The 21,920-nt window shown below is 36.7% G+C and overlaps 2 protein-coding genes across 2 annotated transcripts; both read left to right on the top strand.

The window, feature by feature from the left end:
* The first annotated feature begins 5,056 nt into the window (after nucleotides 1–5,056).
* Nucleotides 5,057–9,110, top strand: LOC112737047 (probable amidase At4g34880). The gene is made up of 5 exons (XM_025786756.3): nucleotides 5,057–5,681; nucleotides 7,356–7,570; nucleotides 7,709–7,951; nucleotides 8,045–8,243; nucleotides 8,394–9,110. Exons 1-5 carry the CDS (start codon nucleotides 5,145–5,147, stop codon nucleotides 8,760–8,762), a joined length of 1,563 nt encoding a protein of 520 aa, XP_025642541.1. The 5' UTR covers nucleotides 5,057–5,144; the 3' UTR covers nucleotides 8,763–9,110.
* A 10,036-nt stretch (nucleotides 9,111–19,146) lies between these two features.
* Nucleotides 19,147–21,334, top strand: LOC112737052 (probable amidase At4g34880). The gene is given in 6 exon segments (XM_025786761.3): nucleotides 19,147–19,698; nucleotides 19,845–20,059; nucleotides 20,194–20,430; nucleotides 20,535–20,703; nucleotides 20,706–20,735; nucleotides 20,842–21,334. Coding segments are annotated over 6 exon segments (1,551 nt in total). The 5' UTR covers nucleotides 19,147–19,149; the 3' UTR covers nucleotides 21,193–21,334.
* The last annotated feature ends 586 nt before the right edge of the window (nucleotides 21,335–21,920 follow it).

The raw sequence follows: 21,920 nt of genomic DNA, 5'->3' as shown, positions 1-21,920 counted from the left end.
CTAGAGAAATCTGAGCTCTTTCTGTAAGCCCATAATAGAAGATGTCTAATTGAACCTACTCTGAAAACATTTCAGAGGGGCATTTTTGTAGCATCTCTCTGTATCTCTCCCAGGCATCATAAAGGGATTCATTATCTCCTTGTTTAAAGCCTTGGATGTCCAGCCTTAGCTGTGTCATCTGTTTTGGAGGAAAGTATTGATTCAGAAATTTTTCTGTCAGCTGTTTCCATGTCCTTATGCTAGCCTTAGGTTGGTTATTTAACCACCTCTTGGCTTGGTCTTTTACAGCAAATGGAAATAGTAATGATCTGTAGACATCCTGATCTACTTTCTTATCATGTACTGTGTTAGCAATTTGTAAAAACTGTGCCAGAAACTCTGTAGGTTCTTCCTGTGGAAGACCGGAATACTGGCAGCTTTGCTGCACCATGATAATGAGCTGAGGATTCAACTCAAAGCTATTGACTCCAATGGAGGGTATGCAGATACTAGTCCCATATGAAGCAGTAGAGGGGTTAGCATATGACCCCAGAGTCCTTCTGGACTGTTCATTTCCACTTAGATCCATGATGGAGAAAGGGAGATGATGTAAAAAAAGAAAATTATTTTTATTTATTTATTTATTTATTTCAAAAATGAAATAAATTAAAATAAAATAAATAAAAATGGTTGAAAATTTTCGAAAAAATGAGGAGAGAGAAAGTGGTCAGGAAGTTTTGAAAAGGATATGATGATTTTTGTAAAAGGTTTTAAATTTTGAAATAAAAATCTGAATTTTAAAGGTAAATTTCGAAAATTTGCTTTAAAATAGAGAGAAAAGATATTTTTGAATTTAAAGAGGAGAGAGAAAAACAATAAGATAGCACAAGATTTAAAATTTTTAGATCTAATGCTCCTTGTTTTTGAAAATTTTGGAGGGAAAACACCAAGGAACACTAAACTTAAAAATTTTAAGATCAAGACACAAGGAAAACTCAAGAACACTTTGAAGACTCACAAGAACACAAGAACATGAAGAAAGAACACCAAACTTAAAATTTTTAGAAAACCAAACTAAAATTTTCGAAAACCAAAGGGAAATCAACAAGAAAACACCAAACTTAAAGTTTGGCACAAAATTTAATAGAGAAATTATTTCTTTTTTTTTTGAAAAAAAAAGATTTTAAAAAGAGTATACCAAATTGCCACGAACTTAGACCAACGTTCTAGCCAATTGGACAGTAAATGTAACACTTGTTTTGAAGAAGTATTTTTTTAAATAACTAAGAATGAAAGAAATATTTTTTTTTGAAAACTAATGTTTTGAAAAGGCACAGGAAAACAAGAAAAATCACAAAACAAGAAAAACCAGAGATCAAACAAGAAAAAGTCAATAAATAAAAAAAATAATTTTCGAAAATTTTTTTTTTGAAAGAGAAAATAAGGATTCTAAAATTTTAACAAGAACAATAATAAGAGACTCTAAACCAAAAAGAAAAATTTTTCCTAATCTAAGCAACAAAATAAACCGTCAGTTGTCCAAACACGAACAATCCCCGGCAACGGCGCCAAAAACTTGGTGCACGAATTGTGAATCACACTTTTCACAATTCGTACCACTAACCAGCAAGTACACTGGGTCGTCCAAGTAATACCTTACGTGAGTAAGGGTCAAATCCCACAGAGATTGTTGGTTTGAAGCAAGCTATGGTTATCTTATTATTCTTAGTCAGGATGCCAACAACAGTGTTTTTCAACTTCAATTGTAAAGAGTCAAAGGGCATAAATATAAATACTTATTGTGCAATGATGGAGAATATGTTGGGGTTTTGGAGATGTTTTGTCTTCTTTATTTCAGTTTTTCTCTTGTACTCCTCTTCACACACGTATGGCTCCTTCCATGGCAAGCTATATGTAAGGTGTCACCGTTGTCAATGGCTACTTCCCGTCCTCTCAGTGAAAATGGTCCAAATGCTCTGTCACAGCACGGCTAATCATCTGTTGGTTCTCGATCATGTCGGAATAGAATCCCTTGATTCTTTTGCGTCTGTCACTATGCCCAACAATCGCGAGTTTGAAGCTCGTCACAGCCATTCAATCCTTGAATCTTACTCGGAATACCACAGACAAGGTTTAGACTTTCCGGATTCTCATGAATGCCGCCATCAATTCTAGCTTATACCACGGAGATTCTGATTAAGAAATCTAAGAGATACTCATTCAATCTGATGTAGAACAGAGGTGGTTGTCAGGCACATGTTCATGGATTGAGGAAGGTGATGAGTGTCACGGATCATCACCTTCTTCATAGTGAAGCGCGAATGAACATCTTAGATAGGAACAAGCGTGTTTGAATGGAAAACAGAGATCATTGCATTAATTCATCAAGACGCTGCAGAGCTCCTCACCCCCAACAATGGAGTTTAGAGACTCATGCCGTCAAAGAGTACAAAGTTCAGATCTAAAAATGTCATGAGGTTCAAAATAAATCTCTAAAAGTTGTTTAAATACTAAACTAGTAACCTAGGTTTACAGAAAATGAGTAAACTATGATAGATAGTGCAGAAATCCACTTCTGGGGCCCACTTGGTGTGTGCTGGGACTGAGACTAAAGCTTCTCACGTGCTTGGGCTGTTTTGGGCGTTCAACGCCAGGTTGTAACCTGTTTCTGGCGTTGAACTCCAACTTGTAACTTGTTTCTGGCGCTGGACGCCAGACTGCAACATGGAACTGGCGTTGAACGCCAGTTTACATCGTCTATCCTTGAGCAAAGTATGGACTATTATATATTGCTGGAAAGCCCTGCAACGCAATTGAGAGCGCGCCATTTGGAGTTCTGTAGCTCCAGAAAATCCACTTTGAGTGCAGGGAGGTCAGAATCCAACAACATCAGCAGTCCTTTTTCAGCCTGAATCAGATTTTTGCTCAACTCCCTCAATTTCAGCCAGAAAATACCTGAAATCACAGAAAAACACACAAACTCATAGTAAAGTCTAGAAATGTAATTTTTAATTAGAAACTAATAAAAATATACTAAAAACCAACTAAATCATACTAAAAACTAAGTAAAAACAATGCCAAAAAGTATATAAATTATCCGCTCATCAATCACATACCCATCAAGTGATTAAAGAAAAAGAAAATCATACAAATTTAAGACACATTTTCGGAAAAAGAACATACATGTAAAGATGGAACAAACAATACAATAGAAAGTGCATACAACTCAACAATTCAAAAAGAACATGCATTCACAAGAACCTAGAAAGAAAAAAACAACTCTAACAACAACCAATAAAAAAAGGAGAATGAGCATTACATAAGAAGACTAAGTCCATCAACTAAAATAAATGCAAAAATCAAACCACCAAATAAAAATGTCACTTTATACAATTTCAACATCCAAATTTTTTGTATTACAAATTATTTTAAATAAAACACTTTTTAAATTTAACTTTAATTTACACATATTTTTTTTTGATGACTTAATTTACACATATTTAATTTAATTCTACGGAACATAATAATTTTTAATATTTATTATGTATTATCATTAATTTACTCACGATGGGCGGATCTCATTCTAGTATTAGTAACGTGTTAACCTACCTTAAATTCCAATTTGACGCGCATTCCTTCAATTATTTTTCTCCAAATCTATGTCATGATTCTGAATGGCACGCACTAATCTTTTGAATGATACATGTTTGATTTCTTGATCTTAGCAGGGTCTTCTTCTCATTTTCCTTTTATGACTCAGAGAGATGGATGACTAACGAAATTGACGAGTATTTGCATGGAAGAATCTCATGTACATCAATTGTAAGAAAGAAAAATATTTCTGCTGAATATTTTATGGTAAACTTCTGTATTTGAATATTTTTTTAGTCCTAATTAAACCATTCTAGTCCTATTACCAAGAAGTCAATCAACCCAATCTGACTGAGTGTTATTTAGCCTAGAGTTACTTAACGAGGTTTCATTATTTGGTCCACTGTGTTCTTATGATGCTATTTACTCCTTCATATCTCGTCATTTTTTGATATAATATAAGATTACATTGAATAGTAGTGACTCTTGTAAACACCAAACAAAATAGTGATGGGAATCATAGCAATTAGCATCGTCTTGGTGAGTTTATGTATGTGCTGAATTTATTTGTAGAAATACTAGTATATATTACTTATATATATCATTAGTTGAATTTAGAAGTAAACAAGTGCTAAATACTATAACATGTTTGTTAACCAGGTTAAGGTAGCAGTAAAATTAACTTGAAAACAGATAATCATCTGGTAAATAGCAATACGGGAAAAAAAAAATAATTGGTCTGAATTTTACGTCCATCAAGTGCCAATTCAGTTGTCGGCATCAAAGCCGGGATCAAGTAAGAGCAATTGTTGTATGTGACGATTAAGGTTAGGAAAAGTATTAGGAAAATAATGAGAATACTAAACCAATAATAGATATGTCGAATGTTCAATTTATTAATTATGTCGATGGTTATCTTAATGTTGGAATTTAAGAGGTAATTTGAGTGAAATGTTTTTAGAATTCATTGTTCACAAAAATTATTGTTTACCTAGCAAAAATAGGTTAAATTATGATTTCTTGAATTAAAGCAAGCAATAATTGTGGATTGATCTTGCATATTTTGGGCTACATTTCAATTCGTGGACATTTTGAAAAATAATATTTTATTTATTTATTTAAATAAAAGTACTTTGAAAATTGTGGTAAGGCTGAGAATGAGTTTTTTTATTTTGTTTGAGATACTAAATGTTTGTTTGGGTGCATTAATTTTTTAGTGTATTTAAAAAAATTTTAATAGTAAAAATAAAAATAAAATTAAAAAATCACAAAAGTTGCTGTTACTCCTCTTTTTTGTAGAGTAGTGTTAAGGTTTTTGTATTTTGTAATTATTAATTCATCATTAATATTATTTTTAATAATATGGGATTACATCTAATAATAAAAAAATCACCCACTTTTTTTTAGTTAAATACTAACCACAAATTATAAAAATTACTGTCGGTTAGACTTTCTCTTTTTTCGTATTATAGTGGCCTTACTGACAGTATCAGTAGTTGACACTATTTAAACGCAGAAGTCACCAAAAAAAAAAACGCAGAAGAGCTCTCTCTAACATACATGTGCCTTCAAACATGGCGGCATCCATGCTTTCTCTTTCTCCTCTCTTCTTTTTCTTCATCTTGAACTCATCTGCGACTTCTCATTCCAGAGCAACAAATGCTTCTGAGTTCACAATCGTCGAAGCAACCGTTGAGGAAATCCAAGCTGCGTTCTCCCGCAACGACCTAACCTCGAGTCAACTCGTTGACTTCTACCTGCAGCGGATCCAGAAACTCAATCCGATGCTCCGCGCCGTACTGGAAGTGAATCCGGACGCACGCGATCAGGCGGAGCAGGCCGATCGGGAGAGAAGAGGCGGGGAGGTGGTTGGGGCGCTGCATGGGATTCCGGTGATGCTGAAGGATAGCATTGGGAGCCGGGACAAGATGAACACGACGGCAGGGTCGTATGCGCTGCTGGGGTCGAAAGTAGCACGTGACGCGCACGTGACGATGAAGCTGAGGGAGGCTGGTGCGGTGATTATGGGGAAAGCTAGTCTGTCCGAGTGGTACAGTTGTCGGTCTCCGGAAGCGCCGGAAAATTGGTGCGCACGAGGTGGATATGCCACTGTTAGTACTCTGCTCTCTATCCTTCTCCTTTTCTATTTTTTATTTTATTTTATTTTTCTCAAAACTTTTTAGACCTTTAGGTGAGTATGGAAAATATTATTTTATTTAAGTTATAGTTAATTAGCAGTAACTTAGGTCTTTAAGTGTGTTTGATTTTATGTTGGAGAAGAGAGAAGTATGTTTGAATCCCTTAAATGTTTTCATTTTATACTTGGCAACATTTTTTATCTATGTGTTTGGTTTTGTATTAAAGAAGAGAGAAGTGTGTTTGAATTCTTTGAACGTTTTATTTTTATGTTTGGTAATGTTTTTATCCTTTAAATGGAGAAGTGATTTCTATCTTCAACTCACGTTTGTTAAAAGCTATAAATTTTAGCTTTTTTATTTACTTTTTTATGTTTGAAATTTATATTTTATATACCAATTATCTTTTATTATTTATATGTTTATTTTTTTATAATATTTTTTTCTAATATTTTCTTATGTATATTATTTTTTTTATAAAATTTTTATTATTTTTTGTTTATATAAATTCTTTTATTGTTATTGTTATTGTTATTGTTATTTTTTTTGTATGGAATATTTTTTTTGTTTTGTATTATGATTCTATTAATTCTATGAGAGTATTAAAGAGTACTGAGAGTATTAAAAAATATATTAAAATTTATTTAAATATCTAAAATAAAATAATTATTTAAATTTATGTCATTTTTCTGTAATTTTTCATCTAAAAGTGATTTTGAATAATGTAATCCAAACAATATTTAGTTTACTATAATCCATTTTGAATAAAAATTACTAAACATAAACTACGTTAATACTAACTTTTTTTGTTTTTGCATATTTTAATTAAAAACAAATATATTACACTAATTTTTTAAGTATTTAGGGTTAAGACATTTTTTTTTCAGAAAAAATGATATTTAAGAGATAAGGTTTTAATTTAGTAGTTATATTTTTTAAAAATTACAAACTAAAAAGGTTATTTAATGTTGCAGAAGCATAACAATAACAATAATATATAAATATTATATACCTATTTGATTATTTTAACTAAGCAGAAAGTTTCAACTTTTTTTTAATTAAAAGAGCATTATAAACATTTTATTTTATTATACTATATTAAATAAAACTGCTAGTAAGAGTTCAATAAACGTAAAACAGAAACAAAAATTGTAGACTAGTGTTAAAACCAAAAAGGAAAAGTTTAGGGCAGCAATTTTATTAAATTCTGATTAGCATGTAACTAACAAAAAAAAAAGTGAGTAATCTCACATCATTGGATAAAATCCCATACCATTAAAAATATCATTGATAACTATTTGATAACTACAAAATTACAAAAATTGCTGGCCCTAATTCTCCTCAACTAAAAATGTAGTCTTGTTATATTCTGTTGAATGGACTTTAATGATTAGCCATTATAATAATCTTATATATTCTATTTTTTCCATTTCGGGGTAAACTAGTGTTAAAGATATTTGATTATGTTCAGCAAGATATGTTAAACTAAGGTTGAAATTTTTATTTACGATCAATGTTTAAGGCAATTTCGCTATGGTTGCTTTGATTTAAACCAGCATATCTATCTGCAGTTCAGGTTCATGATAAGATTATTTCAGTGGAAAAAAAAATGTAGTCATAATTTATGTATGTGTGTAATGTAACAAGCAGAATCCTTATGTGGAGGGGGGAAGTACATGCGGATCTAGCTTTGGATCCGCCATTTCAGTGGCCACCAACATGGTTGCAGTTTCTCTGGGGACTGAAACCGATGGCTCCATTATCTGCCCAGCTGACCGCAGCTCAGTTGTGGGGATCAAACCCACCGTTGGACTCACCAGCAGGGCTGGTGTCATACCGATTTCGCCTCGCCAAGATTCAATCGGGTAACAAATCGCTTCTTGTATCAACAAATGTCTTAGTAACTCATCTCTTTCTTATATGAGCAAACAATAAACATGAAAAAACAATTAGTTATCATATCACTAGTCTTTTTATGTCTGAAAATGTGTGTTTTTGCACAGGCCAATATGCAGGACAGTTGCAGATGCAGTTCATGTTCTTGATGCCATTGTTGGGTTTGATCCCAGAGACTATAATGCTACAAAGTCAGCAGCTATGTTTATACCTCAAGGTGGTTACAAGCAGTTCCTCAGGAAAGAAGGCCTCAAAGGAAAGAAACTTGGTGTTGTTAGGAATCCATTTTTCACTCCTTATAATGGATCCAACGCCATTTCTATCTTTGAGAGCCATCTTAACATTTTCAGGTAAATATAGAATGCATAACACACCCACACACACAAGTGAATGATCATATTTTATATTAACACCGATGTTGTGGTGGTTTTCGCAAATCTAAGGCAAAGAGGTGCGATGGTGATAGATAATTTGGAAATAGAGAATTCAAGCATCATTCTTGACCCTTTCCAAAGTGGTGAAGCATTAGCAATGCTGGCAGAGTTCAAGTCATCCATCAATGAGTACCTGCAAGAACTGGTTTATTCTCCTGTGAGATCGCTGGCTGAGATTATTGAATTCAACATCAAGCACCCTGATTTAGTAAGCATGTAGTATGATTTTTACACAGACAATAGCATTGAAAGGCCATTGATTTTTAAAGCATCAAAACATATACCAACTTGATGTTGGTTTAGAATGCTTAGTTTGATTTGGCATTAATGAACTGTTTTTGCTTTATTTCTTTTGTAGGAAAAGACGAATGAGTATGGGCAGGATTTGTTTATTGCATCAGAAATGACAAATGGCATTCCTCCAATCGAGGCATTGGAGATGATGGAGCAATTATCACAAAATGGGTTTGAGAAATTGATGAAGGAGAATGAATTGGATGCATTGGTGACTATTGGATCTGATGCTGCCACGGTTCTAGCAATTGGAGGGTACCCTGCAATCACTGTTCCAGCTGGATATGACAGCAAGGGAATGCCATTTGGAGTGTGTTTTGGAGGGCTAAAGGGAACAGAGCCAAAACTCATTGAGATTGCTTATGGCTTTGAACAAGCTACTAATGCAAGGAAGCCTCCACCTACTTGTCATCTACTTCAAGACACTATTTGAAGATCAATTCTTGTTTTCATATTTTTAGATCTGATTAATTGTAATTCAGCTTCAGCAGCATGTTTTTAATTGTAGGATGCTCAAGTGCTTCAACTAACATTTCCATCTAATGTGAATTGTAATTTAGTTAAAGGTCAAGTCTATGGTGTAGAAGGTGCTGTGCTTTCTACATGTGTAGACATGGCGTGGTCGCTAGCAGCTTGTGACAAGTGTATGAGTTGGGGGACACATGTGCCATGTTGTAGTATTAGTCTTCTCTCATGTTTGAGTCTGTTGCTAACATGATGTGATATGAAAATGTTGTTAACTTCTGTAATTACTAATTATATTAATGGTTGTTTTTTTTAACATGAGATTAACGGTGGTTAATTAGTGTGAGATAAAGTTGGGCCTAATTTTGTTGGGATTTTTTAATTTTTGGAATGACTAGGGAAAATTAGTGGGGCTCTATTTGCTATGGTAGCAAAACAATGGAATAAAGAAACATGACAAGTTTATTAACGGATTAAAATATTAGTGAACTTAAAAATATAATTTAAGAAAATCATTCTAAAATTTAAAAGAAAAAGGCAAGTTTAGACTTTTGCTTTTAAATAAAAAAATATAAATGCATACCAAAAAAATATTTTATAACATTAATTATTGTGCAATGAAATTTTAATGTAGTAAAAAATTTATATACATATTTATTTTAATTTTAAAATATAAAATATTTAAATTATAAAAATAATTACAAAATATTATTATGCACTCCTCTATCATTCAGTATAATAATATAATAATAATGATGATTCATAAACTCAAATTAAATTCTTATTATACCGAAAATTTAACTAATTCAATTTAACTGATTAAAATTTTTTTATTCTATTTATTTTAATAAAAATATCGTAAAAGATAGAAATTATTTTTAATATGAAAATGGAAATGGTATTTTAGTTGAATATTGATATTTGAAGTGTATTACAGTATTGTGGAAATCATTCAATACGCCCCCACGTGTTGGCCAATATGCTGTCACGTGTCCAACACGCCCCCACGTGTTGACTTCTCAACTATAAAATTCACTTATCTGTAATTACACCAAATAATTCCATTTCCAAAAAAAAAACACCAATATTTTTTCATACAAAAAAAATCAGCCGTAAAATGATACATAGATATCAAATCAATGAGATACAACAAGATAGTGGAGCAAAAGAAGATAAAATAAAACACATAAAATATTATATCCTCTAGCCGTTTATAATGGTATTCAATTTTTACATAAATATTTACACATAGGAATTTATGATAGTAATTAATTTTCACATACATTTCTACGCTATATAGCGATTTATGTATAAATTTTGAAACATCTACACCCTATAGCAGATTATTGATATTTTTTAAAATTTATATAATTATAAAATTCATACATTTTATTTTCTGTATACTAACGAGTTAAACCTTAAAATAGTTTATAAAATTGGTGTTGTGCATTAAAATCATTCATGAGATTCTAATTGCACCAATGACGTTTTTGAGATCGACAAAAGTACACACCATGTTAGTCCTTGACATTCGTCCGCCTGTTATCTATTATGTCATTATTGTAGATGCACCAAATTAATCCCTCATTTTGCATTAGGTGACTCATTTTAGTCCATAAAATTGAAGGTCGTGCATCTAGTCTACTAATTTTTTTTCTTTTTTTATAAATTCAAAATTCTTAATATCTTTAAATGCATTAATTTTAATTTTATTTTTTTACACATTATTTAAATACAAGTACTTTTATAAAATATTTTTTTCTCTTGCAAGTATCTCTAACCGTCGTCTTGGAGTTGACGTGAAGGCATTTAAGCACCTTCACTACTATTTCCGACCTCTTTTGTCCAGGCTAGACGAAAGAGGTTGGAGATGGTAGTGAGGATACTTGAAGTGCCTTCAATCTATCCCATTTACTTCTATATTACAAAATTTATCGACGTTAAACTTTTATAGAAAAAATTATATAATTAAAATTAAAATTAAAAAAAAATTATAAAAGCACTTGTATTTAAGTGATATGTAAAAAAATAGAGTTGGAATTAGTGCATCCAAAAATATTGAGAATTTTGAAATTTTAAAAAAATGAGAAAAAAATTGGTGATAGGACTAGTTTAGTGCACAATATTCAATTTCAAAGACTAAAATGAGTCACTTTATGCAAACTGAGAGACTAATTTAGTGTATCTACAATGATAACATGACGGATTACACGTGGGCGAATAACGTTGTGACACGTGGCACAAATTGACACATGTTCAAATAACATCGTGACACGTGGCACAACCATCCATATCAGCATGCCACGTGTCACTAGTGAACCCATCATCATATCATTACACGTGGCGAAACCATAGAGTGACACATGTCACTAATAATAATCACGCCATTAATAAAAAATAGGTCAGAGACTAACATGATGCACTTTTGTCAATCTCAAAAATGTCATTGGTGCAATTGAAATCTCAAGAATGATTTTAATGCACAACATCAATTTTATGGACTATTTTAGGATTTAGCTCATTAATATACAGAAAACGAAATACGTGAATTATATAATTACATAAATTTTAGAAAGTATCAATAATCTGCTATAGAGCGTAAATGTTTCAAATTTATACATAAATCGCTATATAGCGTAGAAATGTATGTGAAAATTAATTACTATCATGAATTTTATATAAAAATTGAATACCATCATAAACGGTTAGAAGATATAACATTTTATGTATTTTATTTTTATTTTACTCCACTATCTTGTTGTATCTCGTTGATTCAATATCTATTCATTTTACGATATTTTTATTAAAATAAATAGACTAAAAAAGTTTTAATCAATTAAATTAAATTAGTTAAATTTTCGGTATGATAAAAATTTAATTTGAGTTTATGAACCATCATTATTATTTTATTATTATACTGAATAATAGAAGAGTACATACTAATATTTTTTAATAATTTTTATAATTTAAGTATTTTATATTTTAAAATCAAAATAAAATGTATATAAAATTTTTTAATACATTAAAATTTTATTGCACAATAATTAATGTTATAAAATAATTTTTTTGGGTATGTATTTATATGTTTTTTATTTAAAAACAAAAGTCCAAACTTGCCTTTTCCTTTTAAATTTTAGAATGAATTTTTAAAATTATATTTTTAAGTTCACTGATGTTTTAGTCCGTTCATAAATTTGTCATGTTTCTTTATATCATTGTTTCACTACCATAGCAATAATTCGAACAAAACTAGGCCTAACTTCATCTCACACTAATTAACTACCCTTCCAAACAAAAAAAACTATCGTTAATGTAATTAGTAATTACATAAGCTAACAACATTTTCATATCACACCATGTTAGCAGCAGACTCAAACATGAGAGGAGACCGCCAATGAGTTATAGCTCAAATGGCATAATCTCTCCATACTCATTTAAGAGGTTGCGAGTTGATAGCCAATAACTGAAATGGGAGGCAGAGAGGCTGTGAGAGGTGAGTACTCCAGGGGTAGTACGAGAGGAGTACAGTTAATACCAAAGGATCCTAGAATTTGGAATCGGGAGGCATATCATCGTTTGGAAAATGATTCATTCTCTGTGTTTGTGGATAATCTACCGGCTGATATCTCAAGGAGGGAGCTGTATCACTTATTTTGTTGGACGGGAAGAATTAACGACATATATCTTGGCCGGAAACGAAAGAGTGGTGTGATCTATTTATTTGCCTTTGTTCGGTACACGACAAAAGGGGGCGCTCTCAAGGCGATTGCAGAAATGAACCAGTGGAGATTACGGGGGAAGGTAATTACCGTCGGGGAAGCTAAGTATCGAAGACAGTTTCAGATGGGTGGCACAGTGCGTAAGGAAATAACAAGTCCCAATGGCGGTGAAGTAGTGGATTCTTATAAGGGGAATGGGGTGGCTGCGGCCAAAGCTATGAAGGAACAGCCAGTGCGAGACCATAAGAATGCCACAGAGGGGAATGGACCTGTGAAAAGAATTGATGTGCCGGTAGTCGAAGCAAATATGGAATGGTTGGCGAGGAGTTTAGTGGGGCACACGTTACACCCAGTGGACCTCAGATCAGTGAAGACGGTGGTGTCTAAAAATCTGCCCAACATTGTGGATGTTAGGGAGATCGGGCCGTGCAAAGTGCTGGTAATATTTGATACTGTGCAGCATGCGGAGGGAGTGTTTACATTCAAGATGGATAATTTGTTGCAAGTATTCCATAGGATCTCGCGTTGGGAGGAATCGGAACGGTGTATTACTCGACGAGCGTGGCTGGAGTGCTACGGAATTCCTTTACATGCATGGGCACCGGAAACGTTCAAGAGAATAGGAGGGCAGTGGGGCAACGTGGTCCAGTGTGATGTAATGACGGGGGAAGGAGCATCGTTTGAAGCAGGGAGGATTCAAGTTGAGACGGGGGTATTCGATGTAATCCGAGAATGGATGCAAATTGTTGTTGGGAAGACGGTGTTTGAGATCTTTGTGAAGGAGGTAGAACCACAGGAGGGCGGTGCGGTCAGCATGGGGAGAAGCAGAAGTGTCTATGCGAAGAATGAAGTTTCTGGCACCGCTGGCACGGCCATGAAGAAGGGGGAGGGTAGTTGGGACCCGGCGGCGGAACTGGTTACTGGTAGGCCTACGGAGGCTGAGCACGATGAGGACAGAATAGTAATCTCTGATGTGTTATTGAATGATGTGGACGTTGCCTTTTTGAAATTCAAAAAGGATACGGTTGTACCGGATTCAGCTAGTACCAAGGACGGTGAAGTAGCGGGTTTGAAGGGATGTGAGATAGTTCATGAGGGGGAGTCGGAGAATACAGTCACGCAAGTATGGGGAGGGGTGGGAGGAGTTCATGCAAAGTGGGCTGCCCATCCGGATTGGGACCAAGCTGGGACACGGTTGGAGTATTGTAACAGTATGGGCTCGCATTCAATTGGCCCAACACCAACTAAGAACGGAGGGGGGAGGCTGACCGTAAGGGACATGACGTATTGAGAAGGAGCCTGTTGTTGGCCTGGGCCAGGATGGCCTCCTAACTGAAACGGCGTATGGTTTTCTTTCCATTGGAGGCCACGACGGGTCGGGCGGCCTGAGGATCCGGAGGGATCCACGGGAGCTGTTTGAAGCGGCGCCGATGGAAGGTTTGCGAGGGCTGGGGTGCTCACCAGCGGAGAAGGATCCTGAGGCGAGAGGGTTGCCGCTTAAACTCGGGGATCCGTCGGTGGATAAGAACCCGGAACTAGAGGAGATGGTGGGGGGCGGAGGACCGATCGATGGGGTGGGAGTTGAGCTTGATGGGGGAAGGGTTGCGCAGGAGGGGACGGGAATCAGGGCGGCAGTCCACCGGCAGGAGCAAGGGGCGCAGGATGGGATAAGTGAGGCCGGCTTGCACGATGAGGGATCCCAAGCGGGATTGAGCTGCCTAATGGGGAAGGATGGTACCTCGGGAGCACAGGGAAACGCAGTGAGGGACGTCCCGGAGGTGGCTGCCTGTGGCAATGCCCGGGGGGCAGGAGCAGGGGCTAGGCTGGGCACAGTTAGCCATTTAGAAGGCGAGGGGACACAGGAAGAGCAGCGCCAGGAGAATCAAGCAACCTGGGCATTGGCTGTGGAATCAGGAGCGGTTTTATGCGATGAGGAAGAAGATATTATGGCGATTTTGCAAGCACAAAATGAAGAAATAGCAGCTAAGAGAAAACTGGCGAAGCAAAAGGAAAAGGCGAGAAGGAGTCGACCAAAAAATAAAAATAAGGTGAGCAAATCTTTATTTAAATGATTGTGAGCTGTTGGAATATTAGGGGGTGGAGGGGGGACGGTAAATTAAGCATGCTGAAATCTTTGAAAAATAAATATAATTTGAACATGTTGGGATTGCTTGAAACAAAAAAAGAAGTGATTACTAAATATGAGGTTGCAAGGCTTTGGGGATCTAGTACTGCTGGTTGGGAGTTTGTGGAATCTGCAGGAATGGCGGGGGGTCTGCTATTAATTTGGGATGAAGGAGTGTTTCAAGTAGATCAAAGGTATAAAGGTGAGAGGTGGCTGTGTGTTGAAGGCGTTTTAACAAAGACCAACTTCCGATGTGCTTTCTGTTTGGTGTACGGGGCGCATGGGAGGGAGGCAAAGAGGGGGGTGTGGGAGGAACTGAGCTATGTGGCGGGGTTGTGTCAGATTCCTTTCTGTTTTCTCGGAGACTTTAATGAAATTTTACAAGTAGAGGATCGTAAAGGAGCTACTAGCTTGATGGCGTCATCGGAGGAATTTAAGGAATGGGTGCGAGACATGCAGTTGATAGATTTGCCTCTTACTGATAGGAAGTATACATGGTTTAGGGGGCGTTCCTGTAGTCGGATTGATAGGGTGATGGTTAATGTTGAATGGACTGAGGTGTTTCCGGATATTAGGATTAAGGGTGGCCCAAGGGGATTGTCTGATCACTGCCCAGTGATCATGGAACTAACAAGAGTAACGGGGCCCCCTAGACCATTCAGAAGTTTAGACGCCTGGTTTACGCATGAGGGATTTCTGAGAATGGTGAAGGATGAGTGGCGAAGCCTCGGAGAAACGCAGTTCCCGTGCAAGCTGAGGGCTCTAGCAATACAACTGCGGCAATGGCACAAGGATAACTTCCGGGACATGGATAAGAGACTCATGAGGTTTGAGGAGGAGCTCACCAAGCTGGACAATTCAGTCAGTGATGGAGTTTATGATGGTACGACGGAGGCTAGAAGGAAGGCGCTTGTGAGCTTTTGATCAAAATGGTATATTAGAAAGGAAATGTACTGGAAACAGATGTCTCGGTCTAAGCATGCTGCAAACATGGATAGGAATACCAGATACTTTCATAACATTGCTTCGGCCAGAAGACGGAATAACAGGATTGATGCTCTGATGTTACATGGAAGACTTGTGCGGAATCAGGCGAGAATAAAAGGTGCGATTAGAGGGTTCTACAAGGATTTATATCGACAGGAATATGTTCCGAGGATTGGAATCAGAGATGGGTTAGTAAAGTGTATCCATAGGGATGAGGCTGAAGCTTTAGAAGTGATGCCGACGGATGAGGAAATTAAGGAGGCTGTGTGGGACTGCGAATCTTCCAAGGCCCCAGGGAGTGATGGGTTTAACATGAACTTCATAAAGAAATGCTGGGATGACATTGGGCCGGAATTCACTGCTGCGGTAATGGGGTTCTTTCAAAGTGCGAAATTGCCAAAGGATGTCAATGTAACGTGGGTGACACTAGCTCCAAAGTTTGAAGGTGCAAAGGAGGTGAAGGATTTTAGGCCGATTAGTATGGTGGGGTGTGTGTACAAAGTGATTTCGAAAGTGTTGGTGCACAGGATGCGATCTGTGATGTCGGGACTGGTTGGAGAGACTCAGACTGCATTTGTAAAGGGAAGAAAAATTCATGATGGTGCACTCATAGCCTGCGAGACGGTTCATTGGCTGAAGACTCGGAAAAAGTCAGCAGTCATTATCAAACTGGATTTTCAGAAGGCCTATGACAGAGTGAGATGGGATTTTGTTGACATTGTGCTACAGAAAATGGGCTTCGGCCAAAAATGGAGGAGCTGGGTGAAGGAGTGTGTTACTACGGCCACCATGGCAGTCTTGGTAAACGGGGCACCTTCCAAGCCATTCAAGATGGAGAGGGGACTAAGACAAGGGGACCCACTTTCTCCATTGCTATTCGTATTAGTTGTAGATGTGTTGCATAGGATGTTGGGGGAGGCTGTGAGGAATGGCCGCATTGCTCCACTGCTGGTAGGGGGAGATCTTATTGAACTGTCACACCTACAATTTGCAGATGACACTATTTTATTCTGCCCGCCGGAGACTGAAACAATTGTAAACTATAAGAGACTGTTACGGTGCTTTGAGTTGATGTCTGGGCTGAGCATTAACTTTGATAAATCGAATCTGATATCGGTGAACTGTGAGCAAGGATGGATTGATCAGGCATGTGGACTGCTGGGATGCCAACAAGCTTCTCTACCGGTTAGATACTTGGGAGTTTCTCTAGGTGCGAATCCGCGCTTGGTGAAGACTTGGAAACCAATCATTGATAAGGTGGAACAGAAGCTGAGTTTGTGGAAAGCCAAGGTTTTGAATAAATCAGGTAAGCTGGTCCTTATCAAATCGGTGCTGAATAGTCTCCCCATCTACTACCTTAGTCTATACAAGATGCCGAAGGCGGTAGCGGACAAGCTGATTGCTTTACAACGGAACTTTATGTGGTGCAGGGAGAACGGGAACTATGGTATACCTATGGTAAAGTGGGAGATAGTTCAGGCTCCAAAAAAGGTTGGGGGATTGGGGGTTGGTGATGCAGTGCTGAGAAACACAGCGCTTCTGTTTAAGTGGTGGTGGAGGTTTTCAAAGGAGGATTGCCCGCTGTGGAAGAAGATTGTGTGTTCGTGTAATAAGTTGAACCCGGATGTCATGTTAGCAACTCAGCCTTTACCAGTAAAGGGTGGCCCTTGGAAGGACATATGTCAGCTGAATATAAAAGAACCGCGGATTCGTGATAAAGTGGTAAGTGGACTGGCAATGGAAGTAGGCAATGGTATGCAGACTCGATTTTGGGAAGATAACTGGGTTCAAGGTGGTACTCTGAAAGGAAGTCATCCGAGACTCTACTCTATTTCCAGTCAGCAAGGACTTGTCATCGGGGAGTGTGGTTTTTGGGATGGGCTTGATTGGATTTGGAATTTTCAATGGAGGAGGGCACTGTTCCAATGGGAGCTAGAGCTTGTCAATCAACTGCATGAGAGGTTAAGGCCAGTGAGGGTGTCATCAGGTAGGGAGGACAATGTGGTGTGGAAGTTTGAAAATAAAGGTATTTTCTCTACTAGTTCTGTGATCCAGGCTATACAAGCGGAGACATTATCAGCTGAGATAACGAGTTATAGCTTCACGAGTTCCATTTGGAAAGGTTTCGTTCCTCCGAGAATTGAGCTCTTTGGGTGGTTTGTGCTAGTGGGTAGAGTTAACACCAAGGAGCGGCTGACTAAACTAGGAGTCAACATTCTGGGGGATAGTATGTGTGTACTGTGTACCAAGGAATTAGAATCTGTTGAGCATTTATTCCTTAGGTGTGAGGTAACATGGCAGGTGTGATGCAAGTGGCTGAGGTTACTAGGAAGGGAGTGGGTGATTCCCGGAACTGTTAAAGAAATGTTTGAGAGTTGGCATGGAATGCATAATAGACAACAGGGGAAGAAGATGTGGATGTCAGTGTTCTTTGCAGTGATTTGGAACATCTGGTTGGAACGGAATGCACGAATCTTCAAGAATGCAAGAGCAAGCCTGGAGGTCATACACACAAGGACGTTGATGAGCTACACGGAATGGAGTGGTGGTGATCCTGGGGGAGGATGAGAGTACTGGGGATAGTAGGGGTTGGTTTATTTGTTGGTAGCTAGTTATGTGTCTTCTTTTTTCTTTTATTTGCTCCACTTTAATGTGTTGAGCTTCCTTTGTTTCAAAAAAAAAAGAAGTTGCGAGTTCGAATCTCTTATCTTTGGTAAAAAAAAAAAAAAAAAACAAACAAACATGAGAGGGGACCAATACTGCAACATGTCATATCTGCCTCTCAACTCATACACTTGTTACAAGCTGCTAGCAACCACGCCATGTCTACACATGTAGAAAGCGCAGCACCTTCTACACAAGAAACTTCGCCTTAAATATACCAAACTGCATGATTTAGAACACTGCACAAAAATGAGTTTGTTAATTAATCGTGGGGATACAAGAGTGTTACAACTAATCGACATTACAAGCAGAAAGAAACAAAAAATATGGCATTGCTCTACCAAGAATCTTGAGGATGATTTATCCCTTAATTGGGTCCAAAATGTATAAACAAATCACTGCACGTACATTATATTGTACCTTCTGTGTCTCATTTCAATAAATTAATTGCCAACTAAAGATGAAGATACCAACTTCAGTAATGAAAAATAAAAAAATACATTACACACTCTTAAACGCCGGCAAAGGCAATGAACTAGTCAATATTTTGTAACGAGCAATTATGGTCCTGAACTTATAAAAACATATGTTCTTCCAAAGTGACATTCAATAATTCAATCTACTCCCGAATATTCTGACCATGGCCGGATAATTAAGCAAAATTCCACATAAGTAACAACCTAGTGCTTTATTTATTTACTTAATCAAGTCCATGAACTCCAAACTACTAAAAATAGTTGAAACATATTATTCAAGTACAATTTCTTAATTAAATTTGCAGTTCTAAGCTTATACTATAAATAACGGTGTAACTAAACAATGGTCATTCATGCAAACAACTAATCACATTGCTGAGTTTGATGGCTACCATAATGTCACTAACTATGTCTATACTCTCATTCATGTTGATCATTCTTTTGACCATATTATCAGAAGGGTCATACACCATAACAGCACAACAATTCTCTATCAAAGAAGCAACCATAAGTGAGATTCAACTTGCATTCAGGCAAAACAAACTCACCTCAAGGAAGCTGGTTGAGTTTTATATAGAAGAAATCAAAAGGCTGAACCCAACTCTTAAGGGTGTCATAGAAGTGAACCCAGATGCATTGTCCCAAGCTGATAAAGCCGACTGCGACCGAAAAACTAAGTCGTCGACAAGTTTGCCTGCACTGCACGGTATTCCAGTTCTGCTCAAGGATAACATTGGAACCAAGGATAAGCTGAATACTACTGCTGGATCTTTTGCTTTGCTTGGTTCTGTGGTGCCTCGTGATGCCGGTGTGGTGTCGAAACTGAGGAGAGCCGGGGCAATCATATTGGGGAAGGCCAGCTTGAGTGAATGGGCTGCCTTCAGGTCTACAAAGGCTCCTAATGGTTTCAGTGCAAGAGGTGGCCAAGGAAAGGTTAGTCATAGCACTTGCAGCATGAAAAAGTTGCAATATGTTATAAGAGTTTTAAGAAATTTGCTTAGCAAAACATTTTACATTTCAGATTGAATAGGAATGCTGACATATTGACATTATTAATATCATTTTTGTGTAATGTTCAGAATCCATATGTTTTATCTGCTGATCCATGTGGGTCTAGTAGTGGATCAGCAATATCAACAGCTGCTAATTTGGTGACAGTAGCACTTGGAACTGAGACTGATGGGTCAATTTTATGTCCATCAAGTGCCAATTCAGTTGTAGGCATCAAACCAACAGTTGGTCTCACTAGCCGGGATCAAGTCATCCCGGTTTCGCCTAGACAAGATACTGTTGGGTAAGAACACTTGTTGCATGTGATGGTTAAGATTATGGTCTCTGGAATTGAAGCAACCAATCAGAGAATTAGCTTGTTACAATTCATTGCACATTACTTGACAATTATGAATTTGTGTTTGAACTTGTTGCCAGGGCCATTAGTAGGACAGTATCTGATGCTGTCTTTGTTCTTGATGTAATTTCTGGGATTGATTACAATGATCCAGCAACTACAACTTGGTCTAAGTACATTCCTCAAGGTGGATTCAAACAATTTCTTAATCAAAATGGGCTCAGAGGGAAGAGACTTGGAATAGTAAGGAACCCATTCTTTGGCCTTTTAGCCTCTGATGTGGTTCAACACTTTGAGAAGCATTTTCAGACCTTAAGGTAAAAATTAATATAAGCTTTAAATGTTTAATTTTCAAAAAATTTCATTTTCTCAATCAGTACGCCTACCTAATGAAAATGTATATATAACATGAAAATTGAAGACATCAAGGAGCAGTTGTGGTAGATAATCTCCAGATAACCAATATCAATGATATCTTAAATGTGACCAAAAGTGGTGAGGCAGTAGCACTTGCTGCTGAGTTCAAACTATCCTTGAATTCATATCTCAAGAACTTGGAGGTTTCGCCAGTGAGATCCTTGGCAGATGTTATATAGCCTTTAACCAAAAGAATACAGATCTGGTATGTATAATCAAATGTTTCCTTCATTGACAAAACTTGATTAATTTTATGCAGAACATCAAAGTTCACAATGATTAACTCTTGTATTCAAATAATTACTATTTAGGAAAAGATCAATGAGTTTGGTCAAGACATCTTCTTGTTAGCCCAAACAACAAATGGAATAGGCGCGACAGAGAAGGCGGCACTGGCCAATCTAGCAAGACTATCAAGAGAAGGCTTTGAGAAATTGATGAGTGATTATAAACTTGATGCATTGGTAACACCTGGTTCAAGTGTTGCACCTGTGCTTGCTATTGGAGGGTTCCCAGGAATAAATGTGCCTGCAGGGTATGATAGTAAGGGTGTCCCATTTGGAATAAACTTTGGTGGTTTGAAAGGATCAGAATCAAAGCTAATTGAGATTGCATATGAATTTGAACAAGCAACTAAAGTCAGAAAGCCCCCTCCAGTTTAACTTGCAAGAGCAAGACAATTAACTGTTGAAGTTCTTCAATACTTTGTCATACATGTTGTCAATTGCCTCATGAACTATACTATTGTATAACTATAATGTCTTTTTGTGGTCTTATTTGAGCAAATTTACGTGTAATAATGAATCTTAGCTTGGCTAAAGTGAGAGTTGTTTGGTTATCTTTCTCAATACAATTATTCTTTAGCTTTTTTCTATTTTTAGCTAATTGGTAAAAAAGATATATCTTGAGATTCTCTGTAGACATAATACAACTAGATCTTTTACTTTAGCAACTTTCATATACTTTTTTTTTCCAGCTAGCTAACTCAAATTCTAAACAAAAACCAATAATTCTTTGTTACTTAGCCAACTAATGAGGTTCTCAACTATTATCTTTCGAGATTGCCCTTTGTACTTCTTTCTTACATATTAAGATTGCTGGATTTTATAGGCCTCTACAGGTCTTTACTCTTATATCATATTGGTTTAGGGTCATTTATAGGGCCAATGAATAAACACCAAAATCAGAAGTCACAAACACATTGTGCTAAAATAATACTTTTCATTTACAATAAGCAAGGAAACTAATAAACACTTTCCACTTTTTGCCAATACAACATTTTAATTTATTTCCTGAATATAAATATTGCGAGCTATTGGTCATCATGAATTTCCAAAAATTTGTGCTTCTGATTGTGTGAGCTGAAGAGTTGACGCTATACATCCTCTTT

The sequence above is a fragment of the Arachis hypogaea genome, chromosome 13 (genome assembly GCF_003086295.3).
Source record: "Arachis hypogaea cultivar Tifrunner chromosome 13, arahy.Tifrunner.gnm2.J5K5, whole genome shotgun sequence".
Classification (NCBI taxonomy): domain Eukaryota; kingdom Viridiplantae; phylum Streptophyta; class Magnoliopsida; order Fabales; family Fabaceae; genus Arachis; species Arachis hypogaea.
The sequence above is the reverse complement of the archived record's forward strand: the minus strand, read 5'-3'. Positions and strand labels throughout refer to the sequence as shown.

What these genes read in the sequence shown, in the direction of transcription:
- LOC112737047 (XM_025786756.3), top strand. Translation starts at nt 5,145, where the DNA reads ATGGCGGCATCCATGCTTTCTCTTTCTCCTCTCTTCTTTTTCTTCATC. An exon ending in CACGAGGTGGATATGCCACT is followed by an intron (nt 5,682 to 7,355) that starts GTTAGTACTCTG and finishes TGTAACAAGCAG; the next exon opens with AATCCTTATGTGGAGGGGGG. An exon ending in AGCCATCTTAACATTTTCAG is followed by an intron (nt 7,952 to 8,044) that starts GTAAATATAGAA and finishes CGCAAATCTAAG; the next exon opens with GCAAAGAGGTGCGATGGTGA.